Source organism: Nanorana parkeri, unplaced genomic scaffold, assembly GCF_000935625.1.
Source record: "Nanorana parkeri isolate BGI_ZX_2015 unplaced genomic scaffold, ASM93562v1 scaffold577, whole genome shotgun sequence".
NCBI lineage: Eukaryota > Metazoa > Chordata > Amphibia > Anura > Dicroglossidae > Nanorana > Nanorana parkeri.
In genome coordinates this window covers 813384-829902 of record NW_017306845.1, presented here as the reverse complement: position 1 = coordinate 829902, position 16519 = coordinate 813384, and the positions used below count along the sequence as shown (strand labels likewise).

General features: G+C 44.8%; 1 protein-coding gene across 9 annotated transcripts in view; it reads left to right on the top strand.

Annotated features, from left to right (window-relative positions):
• The window catches only part of CNKSR2 (connector enhancer of kinase suppressor of Ras 2), a 284331-nt gene that overhangs the window by 65196 nt on the left and 202616 nt on the right, over positions 1-16519 (top strand). For 6 of the 9 annotated variants that reach the window (XM_018562440.1, XM_018562438.1, XM_018562437.1 and 3 more), the window contains exon 4: positions 11451-11538. In XM_018562440.1, the coding sequence (XP_018417942.1) occupies positions 11451-11538 (88 nt within the window). Of the gene's footprint in view, positions 1-5324; positions 5394-11450; positions 11539-16519 lie in introns of all 9 variants that reach the window. The other 3 variants (XM_018562436.1, XM_018562432.1, XM_018562439.1) reach the window with 1 other exon arrangement.

Sequence of the window (16519 nt, the reverse complement as noted above, 5' to 3'; positions counted from 1 at the left end):
GCTCTCTCCCTCGCTCTCTGAGCTCTCTCCCTCGCTCTCTGAGCTCTCTCCCTCGCTCTCTGAGCTCTCTCCCTCGCTCTCTGAGCTCTCTCCCTCGCTCTCTGAGCTCTCTCCCTCGCTCTCTGAGCTCTCTCCCTCGCTCTCTGAGCTCTCTCCCTCGCTCTCTGAGCTCTCTCCCTCGCTCTCTGAGCTCTCTCCCTCGCTCTCTGAGCTCTCTCCCTCGCTCTCTGAGCTCTCTCCCTCGCTCTCTGAGCTCTCTCCCTCGCTCTCTGAGCTCTCTCCCTCGCTCTCTGAGCTCTCTCCCTCGCTCTCTGAGCTCTCTCCCTCGCTCTCTGAGCTCTCTCCCTCGCTCTCTGAGCTCTCTCCCTCGCTCTCTGAGCTCTCTCCCTCGCTCTCTGAGCTCTCTCCCTCGCTCTCTGAGCTCTCTCCCTCGCTCTCTGAGCTCTCTCCCTCGCTCTCTGAGCTCTCTCCCTCGCTCTCTGAGCTCTCTCCCTCGCTCTCTGAGCTCTCTCCCTCGCTCTCTGAGCTCTCTCCCTCGCTCTCTGAGCTCTCTCCCTCGCTCTCTGAGCTCTCTCCCTCGCTCTCTGAGCTCTCTCCCTCGCTCTCTGAGCTCTCTCCCTCGCTCTCTGAGCTCTCTCCCTCGCTCTCTGAGCTCTCTCCCTCGCTCTCTGAGCTCTCTCCCTCGCTCTCTGAGCTCTCTCCCTCGCTCTCTGAGCTCTCTCCCTCGCTCTCTGAGCTCTCTCCCTCGCTCTCTGAGCTCTCTCCCTCGCTCTCTGAGCTCTCTCCCTCGCTCTCTGAGCTCTCTCCCTCGCTCTCTGAGCTCTCTCCCTCGCTCTCTGAGCTCTCTCCCTCGCTCTCTGAGCTCTCTCCCTCGCTCTCTGAGCTCTCTCCCTCGCTCTCTGAGCTCTCTCCCTCGCTCTCTGAGCTCTCTCCCTCGCTCTCTGAGCTCTCTCCCTCGCTCTCTGAGCTCTCTCCCTCGCTCTCTGAGCTCTCTCCCTCGCTCTCTGAGCTCTCTCCCTCGCTCTCTGAGCTCTCTCCCTCGCTCTCTGAGCTCTCTCCCTCGCTCTCTGAGCTCTCTCCCTCGCTCTCTGAGCTCTCTCCCTCGCTCTCTGAGCTCTCTCCCTCGCTCTCTGAGCTCTCTCCCTCGCTCTCTGAGCTCTCTCCCTCGCTCTCTGAGCTCTCTCCCTCGCTCTCTGAGCTCTCTCCCTCGCTCTCTGAGCTCTCTCCCTCGCTCTCTGAGCTCTCTCCCTCGCTCTCTGAGCTCTCTCCCTCGCTCTCTGAGCTCTCTCCCTCGCTCTCTGAGCTCTCTCCCTCGCTCTCTGAGCTCTCTCCCTCGCTCTCTGAGCTCTCTCCCTCGCTCTCTGAGCTCTCTCCCTCGCTCTCTGAGCTCTCTCCCTCGCTCTCTGAGCTCTCTCCCTCGCTCTCTGAGCTCTCTCCCTCGCTCTCTGAGCTCTCTCCCTCGCTCTCTGAGCTCTCTCCCTCGCTCTCTGAGCTCTCTCCCTCGCTCTCTGAGCTCTCTCCCTCGCTCTCTGAGCTCTCTCCCTCGCTCTCTGAGCTCTCTCCCTCGCTCTCTGAGCTCTCTCCCTCGCTCTCTGAGCTCTCTCCCTCGCTCTCTGAGCTCTCTCCCTCGCTCTCTGAGCTCTCTCCCTCGCTCTCTGAGCTCTCTCCCTCGCTCTCTGAGCTCTCTCCCTCGCTCTCTGAGCTCTCTCCCTCGCTCTCTGAGCTCTCTCCCTCGCTCTCTGAGCTCTCTCCCTCGCTCTCTGAGCTCTCTCCCTCGCTCTCTGAGCTCTCTCCCTCGCTCTCTGAGCTCTCTCCCTCGCTCTCTGAGCTCTCTCCCTCGCTCTCTGAGCTCTCTCCCTCGCTCTCTGAGCTCTCTCCCTCGCTCTCTGAGCTCTCTCCCTCGCTCTCTGAGCTCTCTCCCTCGCTCTCTGAGCTCTCTCCCTCGCTCTCTGAGCTCTCTCCCTCGCTCTCTGAGCTCTCTCCCTCGCTCTCTGAGCTCTCTCCCTCGCTCTCTGAGCTCTCTCCCTCGCTCTCTGAGCTCTCTCCCTCGCTCTCTGAGCTCTCTCCCTCGCTCTCTGAGCTCTCTCCCTCGCTCTCTGAGCTCTCTCCCTCGCTCTCTGAGCTCTCTCCCTCGCTCTCTGAGCTCTCTCCCTCGCTCTCTGAGCTCTCTCCCTCGCTCTCTGAGCTCTCTCCCTCGCTCTCTGAGCTCTCTCCCTCGCTCTCTGAGCTCTCTCCCTCGCTCTCTGAGCTCTCTCCCTCGCTCTCTGAGCTCTCTCCCTCGCTCTCTGAGCTCTCTCCCTCGCTCTCTGAGCTCTCTCCCTCGCTCTCTGAGCTCTCTCCCTCGCTCTCTGAGCTCTCTCCCTCGCTCTCTGAGCTCTCTCCCTCGCTCTCTGAGCTCTCTCCCTCGCTCTCTGAGCTCTCTCCCTCGCTCTCTGAGCTCTCTCCCTCGCTCTCTGAGCTCTCTCCCTCGCTCTCTGAGCTCTCTCCCTCGCTCTCTGAGCTCTCTCCCTCGCTCTCTGAGCTCTCTCCCTCGCTCTCTGAGCTCTCTCCCTCGCTCTCTGAGCTCTCTCCCTCGCTCTCTGAGCTCTCTCCCTCGCTCTCTGAGCTCTCTCCCTCGCTCTCTGAGCTCTCTCCCTCGCTCTCTGAGCTCTCTCCCTCGCTCTCTGAGCTCTCTCCCTCGCTCTCTGAGCTCTCTCCCTCGCTCTCTGAGCTCTCTCCCTCGCTCTCTGAGCTCTCTCCCTCGCTCTCTGAGCTCTCTCCCTCGCTCTCTGAGCTCTCTCCCTCGCTCTCTGAGCTCTCTCCCTCGCTCTCTGAGCTCTCTCCCTCGCTCTCTGAGCTCTCTCCCTCGCTCTCTGAGCTCTCTCCCTCGCTCTCTGAGCTCTCTCCCTCGCTCTCTGAGCTCTCTCCCTCGCTCTCTGAGCTCTCTCCCTCGCTCTCTGAGCTCTCTCCCTCGCTCTCTGAGCTCTCTCCCTCGCTCTCTGAGCTCTCTCCCTCGCTCTCTGAGCTCTCTCCCTCGCTCTCTGAGCTCTCTCCCTCGCTCTCTGAGCTCTCTCCCTCGCTCTCTGAGCTCTCTCCCTCGCTCTCTGAGCTCTCTCCCTCGCTCTCTGAGCTCTCTCCCTCGCTCTCTGAGCTCTCTCCCTCGCTCTCTGAGCTCTCTCCCTCGCTCTCTGAGCTCTCTCCCTCGCTCTCTGAGCTCTCTCCCTCGCTCTCTGAGCTCTCTCCCTCGCTCTCTGAGCTCTCTCCCTCGCTCTCTGAGCTCTCTCCCTCGCTCTCTGAGCTCTCTCCCTCGCTCTCTGAGCTCTCTCCCTCGCTCTCTGAGCTCTCTCCCTCGCTCTCTGAGCTCTCTCCCTCGCTCTCTGAGCTCTCTCCCTCGCTCTCTGAGCTCTCTCCCTCGCTCTCTGAGCTCTCTCCCTCGCTCTCTGAGCTCTCTCCCTCGCTCTCTGAGCTCTCTCCCTCGCTCTCTGAGCTCTCTCCCTCGCTCTCTGAGCTCTCTCCCTCGCTCTCTGAGCTCTCTCCCTCGCTCTCTGAGCTCTCTCCCTCGCTCTCTGAGCTCTCTCCCTCGCTCTCTGAGCTCTCTCCCTCGCTCTCTGAGCTCTCTCCCTCGCTCTCTGAGCTCTCTCCCTCGCTCTCTGAGCTCTCTCCCTCGCTCTCTGAGCTCTCTCCCTCGCTCTCTGAGCTCTCTCCCTCGCTCTCTGAGCTCTCTCCCTCGCTCTCTGAGCTCTCTCCCTCGCTCTCTGAGCTCTCTCCCTCGCTCTCTGAGCTCTCTCTCTCTCTCTCTGAGCTCTGAGCTCTCTCTCTCTGAGCTCTGAGCTCTCTCTCTCTCTCGCTCTCGCTCTGAGCTCTCTCTCTCTCTCTCGCTCTCTCTCTCTCTGAGCTTCGCTCTGAGCTCTCTCTCGCTCGCTCTGTAGAGGTCAGTATGTAACGCAGTGCAGCTGTCAGCATGTAACGCAGTGCAGCTGTCAGCATGTAATGAGGTGCAGCTGTCAGTATGCAACGCAGTTCAGAAGTCAGCAGTCAACATGCAATGCATTGCAGCGGTCAGTATGTAACGCAGTGCAGAGGTCAGCATGCAACACAGTGCAGCCGTCAGTATGTAACACAGTAATCGGTAAGCATGTAATGCAGTGCAGCAGTCAGCATGTAACGCAGTGCAACTGTCAGTAAAGCAGTGCATCAGTCAGCATGTAATGCAGTGCAGCTGTCAGTAAAGTCGTGCATCAGTCAGCATGTAATGCAGTGCAGCAGTCAGTAACGCAGTGCAGCAATCAGTAAAGCAGTGCAGCAGTCAGGGACTTACAGTGGTTCTTCTCTCCTGTTTCAGGTGCTGTGCCATCTTCTTTTCCTCTCCTGGTGGGGGGAGCAGTGAGGTCGCCTGCACGTTTTCAGGTGATTCCAGCCACTTCCTGCTGCCCTCCCTTTAGGACCCAGCAGACAGGCAGTAGGAGTGCAGCCTCCCTCCAGCCAATGGCAGAAGAAGTGGGCGGAGGGAGCTGCCGTTGAGCCCGAACACTACACGGGCTAATCAAAGGCAGCCGAAGAGCTTCAAGCGATTGCAGCTGCGCCAGCGGGGGCCGTTTTTACAGGCACCAGAGAGGCCCGGGGGGCAATTGCCACCATGCCCCCCCGGCCCAGTCTGCCCCTGCTCCTAATAATAAAGCAGTGTATACCTAAAACTTGACTGTATTAAACGGTAATAAAACAAATCTGAATTGTGTTGCATCTTAAATCCACCAGGCTTTCCCTTCTATACATTCAGATGCATATTTAAAAGCATCAGTTCTTTAAAGTAAACCTAAAGTACAGCAGTAGCTTTATCCAGTGATTACCCCTTGTCTAAAAATGTGTTTCATACTTTGTGTTCATATTCAATATTTAATTTTCTCAATTGCAGTCTTGTGCACAGAACCAGAGTAAGACTGGATAGCTGCTTTGAAGTTGTACCAAGAGGAAATTGGTGGGACAAAAAATATAGTAACCCATACAATACTAGGTTAACGTTGCCAGCATTATGAAACTGTAATCATTTTGAAAAGTTATTGTACTTGGCATGTTGCACTTTGGTTTATTAAAGATTCTATAAGACGTTTATATGAAAATACTGTTTCTGTTATTAATGTGTGTGTAATCTTACCCCTTGGTATCCTCTCAGGATGAGCACACCTATTTCTTATGTTTCAAATGAGTCAGTGTTCTATTTTTATGCTGTAATTTGTGAATCCATGTAAACATACTGCATTGCAGTTGAGAACAATATGTATGATTCAATGCCTTTTTTTTCTTACCCGCAATCCTTCCTGTATGTTTAAGTTCTTCTCTTGCCTTAGGTATTGCCACGCTGATCAGGATGACATTGATAACCTTAAAAAAAGATGGATAGGGCATAAACTGGATAAGTAAGTGAAAAACACAATTTATTTAATCATTTTAATACATATTTCCTTTTAGATATTGCTAGTAAGTTATTTGATCTAGAACAATACAGTTACCTGATATAGCATTTTCTGGCTGGGACAAAAGAACCATTACTCATAATAGGTTTTTATATATTGACATGTCTTAAATAAAATCTATCTGTATTGCCTCAGAGCAACCAATAAGATTCAAACTTTATTTCTCTAAATGTTACCTTCAGTGTGGGTTTGAATCTGATTGAGTGCTGTGGAGCAACTCCTAATTAAACATTTGTGTTAGTTTCTTAAACAATGCTCATGCTTGGCTGTGTAAGGTTATAATGATGACATGCTTTCAACATATAGTGAGCTGGTAGTCCTGTAATAGACTTGACTATTAAAAAAAAAAGTAGTTGAGTGGCTTGTCAAAGCATACTTCTCAGGTTCGGGTGAATGCTAGCAGCCAGTTCCCTGCCAGCCTCCTCATTTCTCAGGCACCAGAAGGATGGTCTCCCCAATGGAAATTTATGCCTCACCCAACCACTGTCCCATAACTCATATTTCTCATCTTTACACTTGCAGTCAGTTTTAATTATATATTGTACACTGGAATAAACATATTGTAGCAGAGACTGACTACATTGCTCATCTTAAGGGCAAAGTACTAAGTGCTGTCTGTTGCTTGAGCCTTCCAAGGTTTAATACAAAACCTGTTTTTTTTTGTTTTTTTTATTGGCCTTTTTTTTCTTTCATTAGTTGTAAGGGGGCAGGCTTTACTGGTAGTGTCAGCAGAAAACCATGCATGATACAGAGAAACCCAGAAACAGTCCCAACAGGTTTGTCCTACACTTTTGTTCAGTAGGGCAATTAACAATCACAGTACAATGCAGGTGAGCTTTGTACAACAAGTTATTAGCATAAACCAACAAAACATCTTGTCGAAGACACTAACTAAAGATATGTTGGTTCCTAACTAATAGGAAGCCCCCAAATGGGTTCCCCATACAAACAGGCAACACATATAATTCATAAGTGTTGAACTGTAGCAGTCAGTCTTTTCACCCAACAGCAGGCTCTAACATGGCAGATAAAGAGAGCCATTGAGCTTAAGTCAGCTCACGTCTATAATGGCCTGTGCACAGCTGACAAATAATGAGGTCTAGCTTATAAGTGAAACATGGACTTAGGACTTAGGCTTTATCCCACAAACAAAATCAAAGCCTCTGGGTTTTCGGACCCAGGCCAGAGCTTAGGTTTTGAGGAGACAAGATTTGTTTTCTCTGTAACAGATACAAATCCTGGAACCCCTCATCAGGTGTAGGTGAGAAACCTAGAGCACCATCCGCAACCCTGCCAGTGACTGCCTTGCACAATATTCACTGTAACAGGTTAATATAGATGATTTTTTCATGTGATTTACCTCTTCCACCTCACACAGCATATTGTACAAAAAGAAAAATTGCTAGTACCTGGTTTCATACCTTGTGTTTAAAATTATGTCAAAAATACATGCTGAATTCAGAATGTTAATAGGTGAGTGCCTAGGGCAGCAGGGTACGGGAAGCAAGCCTCTAAAAGTACAACCAGTTATATTTTTCTTATTTAATTCCGCTCTACTGTTAGCCTATGGACATGTCAAGTCACATTTTGAAAATAAGCTATAGGAAGAAGTTCTTGCATTCATCATTACCTAAAATAATTGCCTATTACAAGGAACAGAGCTTTTATACAAGAGTGTTGCCATCACCATGATATCAAAATACAGCCTTGTTTTCTGAAAATCAGTTAGACTGGAATTTTGTTTAAAAGCCATTATATCAGCCCTGGTGCAATACCTGTTGCTCCTATTTGGACTGTTACTAATACCTTATTGGGATGCAAAGCGGGATTAGAAAGCAATATGGTGAGAGGTCCACTTACTAATGTTTTATTAAATTATCTAGGTATGCTCTTCAGGTTTCTGCAATCTTAAATTTGCCCCATCCTCAAAGAATACCAAAAAGGAGTTGACCATAAAAAATGGCTCATAGAATCACTACTGGCCTTTGATAGTTTGAACTTCTTCAAATGTGTTTTTCCTGTATTCTAGTGACCTTTTTGTGTTTTTTCTTTCTGAAAGTGATTACTTCAGACCTAAGATCAAGTTGTCCTTTTTACTCATTTGACTGCTGGAAAGCTTTGCATTCCTTTCCACAACATTTATTCTAAATAAGGGCTACTTTAACAGAGGCTGAGTACCAGTTAGTTGGTCTTTAGCTATCACTATTTCCAGATTGTGCAATTTGAAAGTGCTGAATCTGTATCCAAGCACATAAATCTGCATCACAGTCTTCTGCCAGTTAAGTAACGCTTCACTGGAGAAGAGTTTTGCACTGTGGTAGCATCTCCCCAAGATCTCTGTTTAGGGGCAACGCTCCACCTTGTATGGGTATCCATGCATCTGGACTATTTATTTTTATTTTCTCCAAGTCTGCAGATGACCTACAATTGAGACATCAATTATTTTGGTGGCCTGGGCAATCTGCATGCAAAACAACAACTAGGCAAGCACCAAATGAGCAGCTAATATTTCTAATGGTTACAGAACAAGGGCAGACTTTTATCATTGACCTTCTGCCACCCTGTGACTGATGTGTAGCTTCCATTATGTGGATAATTCCACACCAATACACACCAGCAATCACACCAGAGAATTTTTTTAATTCTTTGTTGTTTATGGACTCTCATATTTAAACACTTTTTTGGGATGTTCCAGCTACCACCATGATCCATACCAATTTCCAACATATATGTGTGAAGAGATTCGGCAAATACTACCGTAGTCTTCTTTATTTTTAAGTGTCAAGGTTTGGCTTTTATAAAAATATCTGTCACAGGTTTTCCCCAGCCTCAAACTGCCCCCTTTCATGTTCGCCCCATCCATGTTCGCCCCATCCATGTTCGCCCCATCCATGTTCGCCCCATCCATGTTCGCCCCATCCATGTTCGCCCCATCCATGTTCTTTAAAAGTATTGTTGAAATTTCTGAATCCTGATTGGTACTTTATACATTTGCTTCTCCTGATCTGGTCCTAGGGTGTATACTTGAGCCTATATCTATGCTATTAGGTTGATTTTAGAAAAGCTAAAGACACACAAAAAAAATCCCTGCTCTCATATGAGTAGATTTTAACCCCTTCTTGTCATGGCTGCATCTGTTCCAGTTTCTTATAGGGCTGGTAGCAATTCCCCTAGGTGTACCCATGAACCACCTCCTGTCTTAAATTGTAGAATGCAAAGGCAAAATATTTTTTATCATATAGCGCTTAAAGGTTCTAAGAAGGTCTGTAGCAAAAAAGCACTCTGAACATTTTTTCAAGAAGTGTTCAAAAAAGGAGCCTTACAGAAGGAATGAATATGACTGATAAATATATTGACAGTATATTGAAATGTCTAAGTATTAAAACCAAATGCTGAATTATCCTTTTAGGTTTGGGATGTTTTTACAGCCACCTAGTTTGTTTTGTTTCCCTTTTTCATAATTCCCTGTTGCCACTAGCCAATTATAACTCTTTAACATAAATATAATGGGCTTATTAAATTTGCAAGAATATTGATTTTGTGCTTGGGATTTGCCAAGTTCCTGCTGACGCAAGCAAAGGCCCTTAACAGAGATGTACTTTATTTGTAATGACAAATAAAATAAGCCTTTTTCCAATTTTACCATTGCTACATAAAAGTACAGCACTAGCATTGATCTGCGAATTTACAGACTGTAATCGGCCCGCACGTACAGCTCGGTGCTGTGTGCAGGGCCGTACCGAGCAGCTCCCGGGAAGGACAGGTGCTGCGTGTGATTAGTACACAGCCCCCGTCCTTCTCTATCGGACTACATGCCCGTACGCCCCCTACGCTCACCTCAAGTGCAGGTTCGTAGGAGTGCGTGTTTCCGCGCTCGGATGCAGACAAGATCTATTCTGTCGGCGTACGAGTATGCTCACCCACACCCACACGGACGTGCAGGGCGGGCGAGTGTAGGGGGGTGTACTGCTGCATAGTCCCATGGAGAAGGACGGGGGGCTGCGTACTAATCGTACGCAGCACCTATCCTTCCCAGGAGCTGCTCGGCACGGCCCTGCATGGAGCTGTACGTGTGGGCCAATTACAGTGTGAATGAGGCCTTAAGGTATTCCTATTTGTTGTAGTAATGTGCAATGCAAGTTTACTTCTGAATGGCTGAAGTGATTCATCTATGCTACAAAATGCTTCTCTGTCATCAGACTATGTAAAAGTTCTCACTCTTAATATTTTTACCAGTGCTGTAAGCAAAACACTACTTCAGTTCATGTAATTTTGCTCCCCCATGAACCAGTAAGAGGACCTGGTTTTTCCAAGTTTCCCGTTTTGTAAGCAGCTGCGTGAATTACTTTTTCCAAAAACCCATGCAGATTATTGCATTTGTGATGTGTGAAAAGAGCTGGAAAATGTGCACTGTTAGTGTCAGTTGAGGACCCGTTTGGGGAACAATAGCTTAATATATACTGGACAGACTGATTCCTGTACTGCTGATTCACTGGCTCCTCTCCCATGAAATACAGTTGCTCAATTCAATTATCTTTATAAATACTAATATTTAAAGAAAAAGTATGTAGTATGTCTAAATGAGCACGTCATAAAATCTGGGGCTGTATCAAGATCAATTTCTGATGTGCTCATACAATATGATTAAATATAAAACCATGTAATCCGGTCTTCTACAATTGTCATGAAATAGCTGTACATTTTTTTTTTCTTTTTTGCTAAGGTTATAATGCCTTTACCATCCACATTTCATAGAACACTGTATACATTTTTAAAGTGTAGTTTATACATTTTATGTCTTGCTTTAGAAAAATAAATGATGAGGTACAATATAGTGCAAATGCCCAAACCAAATATCAGACTCCATAATAATGAAAAAAATTACTGTTTTTCATGTCCAGCTTCCCTGCAGTAAATTGTTTAAGCATTAATGCTGCTGTTTTATAGGTCCGATTTATTAGCTAAATTAATAAGAATACATGAAGATATGAAAAATATCAACATATTTTTTACATTTGCCCCACTGAACATTTTTATTTATGGTTTTAGTTATACTTGTTCTTTTCCCTGATCCATTATTAAAAATGTAAGCTTTTTCCCAGTGAAGAAGGAACCTAATATATAGTTACATAGTATTTGAGGTTGAATAAAGACATTAGTCCATCAAGTCCAACCTATTAGGATCCCCATGGAAACTGACTTAATTTGCCGAACCCTGTACATGTTATGTTTCTACCTATAGCTTCCCCATTGTGGTGAGAGTTAATGTCTATTAAATATACCTGTTGGATAACTGCAAAAAAACCTATTGATTCTTACAGAACTCCAGTGAGCATATAAGTTCCTGTGCCCACTGCAGTGTTATCACCAGCATCTCCGGGCCAGTTTGTAGGCCCAACACACTTCTTGCCCTATGGTCACCCTGCTGCTTCATAGATGCAGTACAGTGAGGGAGCATAGTCACCCTAGGATGGGAAATGTGTTTTAACAGCCATATCAGTTGAAAATAAAAAACAAACTGAAAAAGGAAATCCTTTTCACTGCTACTGGGCACCATTACTGGCACTATGGTAATGTTTGTGCTCCATTAAAAAAAAATTTGCAGTTGATTTTGTTCTTCTCCTTTTACAGTTACAATAAAAAAATCTATAATTCGCAGGATATATACCTCATACCTCTCTAAAATTAAAATGCATTCCTAATGGCTTTCAGGATATGTGCTAGACATAGTTCTTTAGAATAAGTACAGTATTGAGGAATGCTAGAAAAGTTTCCAAATGATTCTGAAAATTGGAATACCTCTCGGCAGTTCCATGTCTCGGATCTGGAACTGAATATGCTGTCTAAAAGTAGATGCAAATTCAACACACACTGGATTTGTTTTGGTATATCATGGGAACTGTTGGGTGGTATGAATAAATACATATCTTTTAAATAGGTTACAATTATACATGTTTAATGCAGCTGAAACAAACCATGTTAAAATGTTTCCTTTTGTAGATCGCCATTTGCTGCTGTTACAGATTACTCTGTCACAAGGAACAATGTTATCCAATTGTGCTTGGAATTGACCACAATTGTCCAGCAGGTTTGTATATGACAACTGATTTGACATTTTGTTGGAAATATTTTGTCTATCACCTTAATATGCAACATTTTAAAGCTGAATTCTATGAAGAAAACTTTAGGCAGCTTTAATAATGACCTTGCTCATCCTTAACAAATGCTGAAGACACTGTACAATCACTGTTGGGATTGTGCATAATAAGGGCTTAGTGTACCTTTTCTCTTTTTTATAAGCTTGATGTTCACTGCTTCTGCTCCTTCCCTGGACCACCAATCTTGTGACATCCCCACTGTAGTCCTTTCATTACCCAGCAGCAATGTGTGTATTGGTGGCCATACTCACAACCATTGTACAACTTTTTTTGTCCAGACATCTCGCCCTCGTTCAATCTTCTTACTAGCCCATCACGCACAGACCAATGTAGTTCGCAATTACTGCTCATCAGCACCACCACCTGGCTCATTTTCATCGAATGAAAGGACAGATTTTTGTTTGCGCATGTGCAGTTTTCATCTTGAGATTTGTGTTGTACAACAACGCCACTAACCTGACCAATTTTCGTCCAACTAGACAAAAGTTTTCTAGCCTGCTTGAAAGACAAAAATCTGCCGGTTGTGCACTTTCCATCAACTGGCAGATTTTCGGACGAGAACGCAAAAGCAGACAAAAATCTCCAGATAATTGTAAGGTGTATGGGCACCTTAAGTGTGAAGAACCAGGATCATAGACCCCTGGTCTGTCCTGCCCACTAGCATGGCCATTCACTCCTATAAATACCCCTCCTTACAAACCTATCCACAATAATTCCCATTGAGAACTACAACTCCCATTGCATGATGGGGATCACAGTGTTTCTTTAGCCCTGCACAATGAGGAGAAGTGAAATGAGCACTTGATACCTCCTTCGGGGGCCTAAGTATAGTGGGACTTTCTCTATGATGTCACAGTCTTTCCTAAGGTACCCAAATCAAAAACCTAGGAATTTTTAATTGGAAATTTAAAACAATATAAACATTAGGGCAGGAAGTTGTGGCAAAATTGAACACTATCCCGGAGTTCCTTACTACACCAAATGAATCTGCTTTACTCCAAAAACCCTATATTCCATCATAACAGCTGTGCCAAACTGAATAACCCCACATCGCGTTCTAAATTTCCCAAAACAGTAAAGCTACACTGCTTAGTTTCCTTACAACATCTGGTTAGTTTCCTCTCAAACAGCCCATTTTTCTTGCAGTATGATACACACATTGCCAGATGTGCATCCTCTCCGAGTTATATACATTTTTCCTTGTTATTTACTTAAAATCTTTGTAATTTCTTACTTACTTTTTACCTTTTTCCTTTAGCACCCATTCCATTTTAAAGGGAGGTACCTGCGGGGACCGCTCTCTGCAGGGAGATGATCGGGAAGTGAACAATGTGTTCACTCCCCGACCAATAGAGCTGACGTGTGACAGTTTCAATGTCACTTTGCTGGCTATCACTATGGGGGTGAGTGTAATTGACTCACCCCGTAGTTCTCCTTTAATGACTCAGACCAGAGACAAACGGGTAACTAGCATTTTCAGAAAGCGATCAACAGTGGCAGCTTTTGTATTTTATTTTTGACAGGTTTCCTTTGAAGTCTAGCTAAACCCAAGGGAAGGTTTGGAAAGTTTTTATGGTTGTCTCTGTCTATGCTGGGGAGAGTCTGTGCTTGTGACCTGTCTGTGCTTGTGCCACAAGGACTGAAAGAGGGGAAGAACCCCCACATTTCTAGTTTATATCGGAACAGGAATAGAGAGCAAATGTTCCATTGAGAACACTTGTTCGAATAATAACTGCCTGGTTTGTATTTCCATTACTTTTAGAGAGATTTCTTATTTGCTGCTTTTTCTGAGAGACAGGAAGTGAAAGAAAATTGACCTAAAAAGACACCGCATAAACTAACAATTTTTTGTCCGCTCACCACTCTATTAAGAAGTAAGCATTGTAGCTTAAATTGTACTTTAATCTTTAGCATGTCTATGACGGTTTTTTTCTATACAGGAGTGTGCAAAGCAATTCAAACCCAATACAAGTGCGCGCATAGACTTGTATAGCTCTGTGCTAGTAACCGAATACTGTAACTTTACCATTTAGACCAATGCAAATCACATATTGATCTTAGAGGCTGACATTTGCTGGAGAATCACGTGAAGAATGTTAACAAGCCCTGTACTGTGGCGACTGCTGGTAAAAGGCAGAGAGAGAGTTACATTTGCTATTCTGTATTAACACGTTTTGTGGTGTCCTCCATTCTTAGCATTGTTTCAAAGGGCATATTTTATCATCTGCATTTGGAGAATAATCTGTTTGATCTAAACGGACATTTGCTGTAAAATATGGCAGAAATGCTGCAGCTATTTGCTTTCTTTGGCCCTGCGCGTGAAGGCCAAGATGAATAAAAGAAAGTCATCGTTCTGTGATTTAATTTTCTTTTAGCCCATTCCTTGCATATCAAAATCTTGTCATGCCTTGGCTATAATAAACAGAAGCTTTGAATGGCAGCATTACAAGGCTATGCATTTTGTATGATTTCATGCTGTAGAGTTAAATGCTGGTAGCGTAGGATACTTTTAGACACAGTTGTCGAAATACTTCTTTAGTGAAGAAACACTCTCAGATGTTGTGCCAATGCTTGTACAGTAATACGTTGTTTTGTCATTTAAGACACTGCAAAATGGCACTTGGATTGTGGAAAGTAATCTAATCTGGTAATCCAATTTGATCTCCAAAAAAGTGAAGGGAAATCTCCCCAAAAAGGTTACTCTGACAGCAATAATAACCTGATGGAGTTTAAAAGCATAACTCTGGGCAAAATGCTTTATTAACTCTTGCAATGGGGCTACCCCCACACTACAAAGATTAAGTGCTCGTTTTAGTCTGGGGACTAAAATAGAAAAGGTATACTTACTCGAGCCTCTGAACCGGCTTGCTCTTAGACCGCTCTCCAGCCTCTCTTTAGCCTCTCATCCCCTCTGCTGCAGGGTCCCGGAGCCATCATGTCTAATACACAGTGTATAGGAAGTGAGGATGCTGAGGGACATAGCATCACTGCAGCGTAGGAGGAGACAGGCTGGAAGGGCTGTGATAGCTGGTCTGCTTTGAGGTTTTGGGGAGTTCAACTTTATTTTATTCTCTAGATGGAAGCAAGCAGTTAACCCTTGCAGATGCAAGGTGCAATTGGTGCAATTGTTGTTTTCATACGCAAGTGCATCTGAATCATGTGTTGTCATTCATGTATATATGGGGGAGGGGGGGCCTTAAAAAAAACCTTAGTTTTTTTTAATGTTTTAAACTTTTTGACAGGTTTTCTTTAATGAGGCATCAGGGCTCTAATAGACCCCTCATGTCTTCCCTGCTCTCCATTGAGACTAATCAAGCACAGCTTGAGGCGAGTGCGGGGTAGTACGTTTTGGTGTGTCGAAGTGGAATAGGCAGCTGTAAATCACTTCCAGTAGAGTAGGCAGTGGCAGCCAGCAGTGTGTTTGAAGGCATTGAGAGGGTTACGTGCAGGAAACCAATGCCCATCGTCTTAAGCCCTTAGAGTTCCACCTGAAAGTAATATAGGTAACTTAGGTCAAACATACAGTATGATGACAAGCAGTTTTAAAGGTAAACTTTAGGCACAAAAACTTTCATTTAAATCTATTTCTTAATAGCCATAAATGTGCACTGAATGCTTTTTTAAACCCAGTTATTACATTGTAAAACAGCAGTGATATCATCACTGTGCTGTACACAGAGCAGAGCCACCCTCTACAGGCTGCTTGCAGAAACTACAGAAGGCAGAGATAAGACCAGTAACCCTGCACAAGTTGAGAGCAGCAGTAACTGGTCTTTATTACAGGAAGCTCCTGCACAAAGGCAAAAGTTTCATGCTATATTACTGGAGTTTAGCTTTAAGCAGAAGTTCCCTTTATTGAAAACTGGATGTCAGTAGAACGACTTTTGCTGGGAGTTTCAAAATGTTGGATTGTTCAGCAGGCACTCCCTCCATGTCCATTTTTTCAATGCTACTAAAATTTCCAGATGACCATATTTTAAAGCCCAACAACCAGCATATTATTGAATAAAGGGAAAATTAGCATTTGAAAGAAACAAACCATGATATACATCCAATCTCTTAGGATATTTACAGGGTTATTCACAACTGCAGATTTTAAGAAATACACATTCTAAGTTTGGTTTTCTCTTTCTTTTAAATGGTATTGCTAAACTTCTTGGGCTCATCTATGTTGATCAATCCCTAACTGTGACTTTCAGCTGCAAGCCCTGACCTCTGCTTTCCTAGTTCCCTTTTTCTTCTTATTTGTCTTTTAGATTACACCTTTTCGCTGTTGTTTTCGGACTATGCATCTACCCTCTTTCATGTATCATAATCCTACACATTAGCCCTAAGTGCTGCCAAAGAGACATGAAGCACATCAAGCTTGGCTTGATTGGTAAAGGCAACAACCATGACTCAAATGTCTATTATATCTGAAACTGATGCAGATTTCATTGCAAAATGTAAACACAATCATGAAGCTATCAAATAAAAGTCCAGAATAATGTTCCAAAGAAGCCCTAAACTGGCTTGGTTTGTAAAACATGTTTCAAATCTTCAACATCCTTTGAAGTAATGAGAAATGTAATATTAAAAATATGCCATGACTGTGACAGCTCAGAGGTCATTTGCCAATACAGGAAAATAAGGCATTAGTCCGAAAAGGAATCAATTGGTCAATAGAACTATAAAGGACCTGCAGAGACCCAAAGTTGAGATGAGAGAAACCATCTATAGGAAAAATATTACCCAGAAGCCCCACAAAACTGGACTTTATGCAACAGTGATAAGAAAGCCATTGCGCTAAAAAACAAAACCCAAAACAAACCCCCATATCAAATTAGGTTTGCCAAAAGGCATATGTAAGAGACAACAATATTATTTAGATAAGATAATGAAAAGGTATTTATATCAATATATATATATATA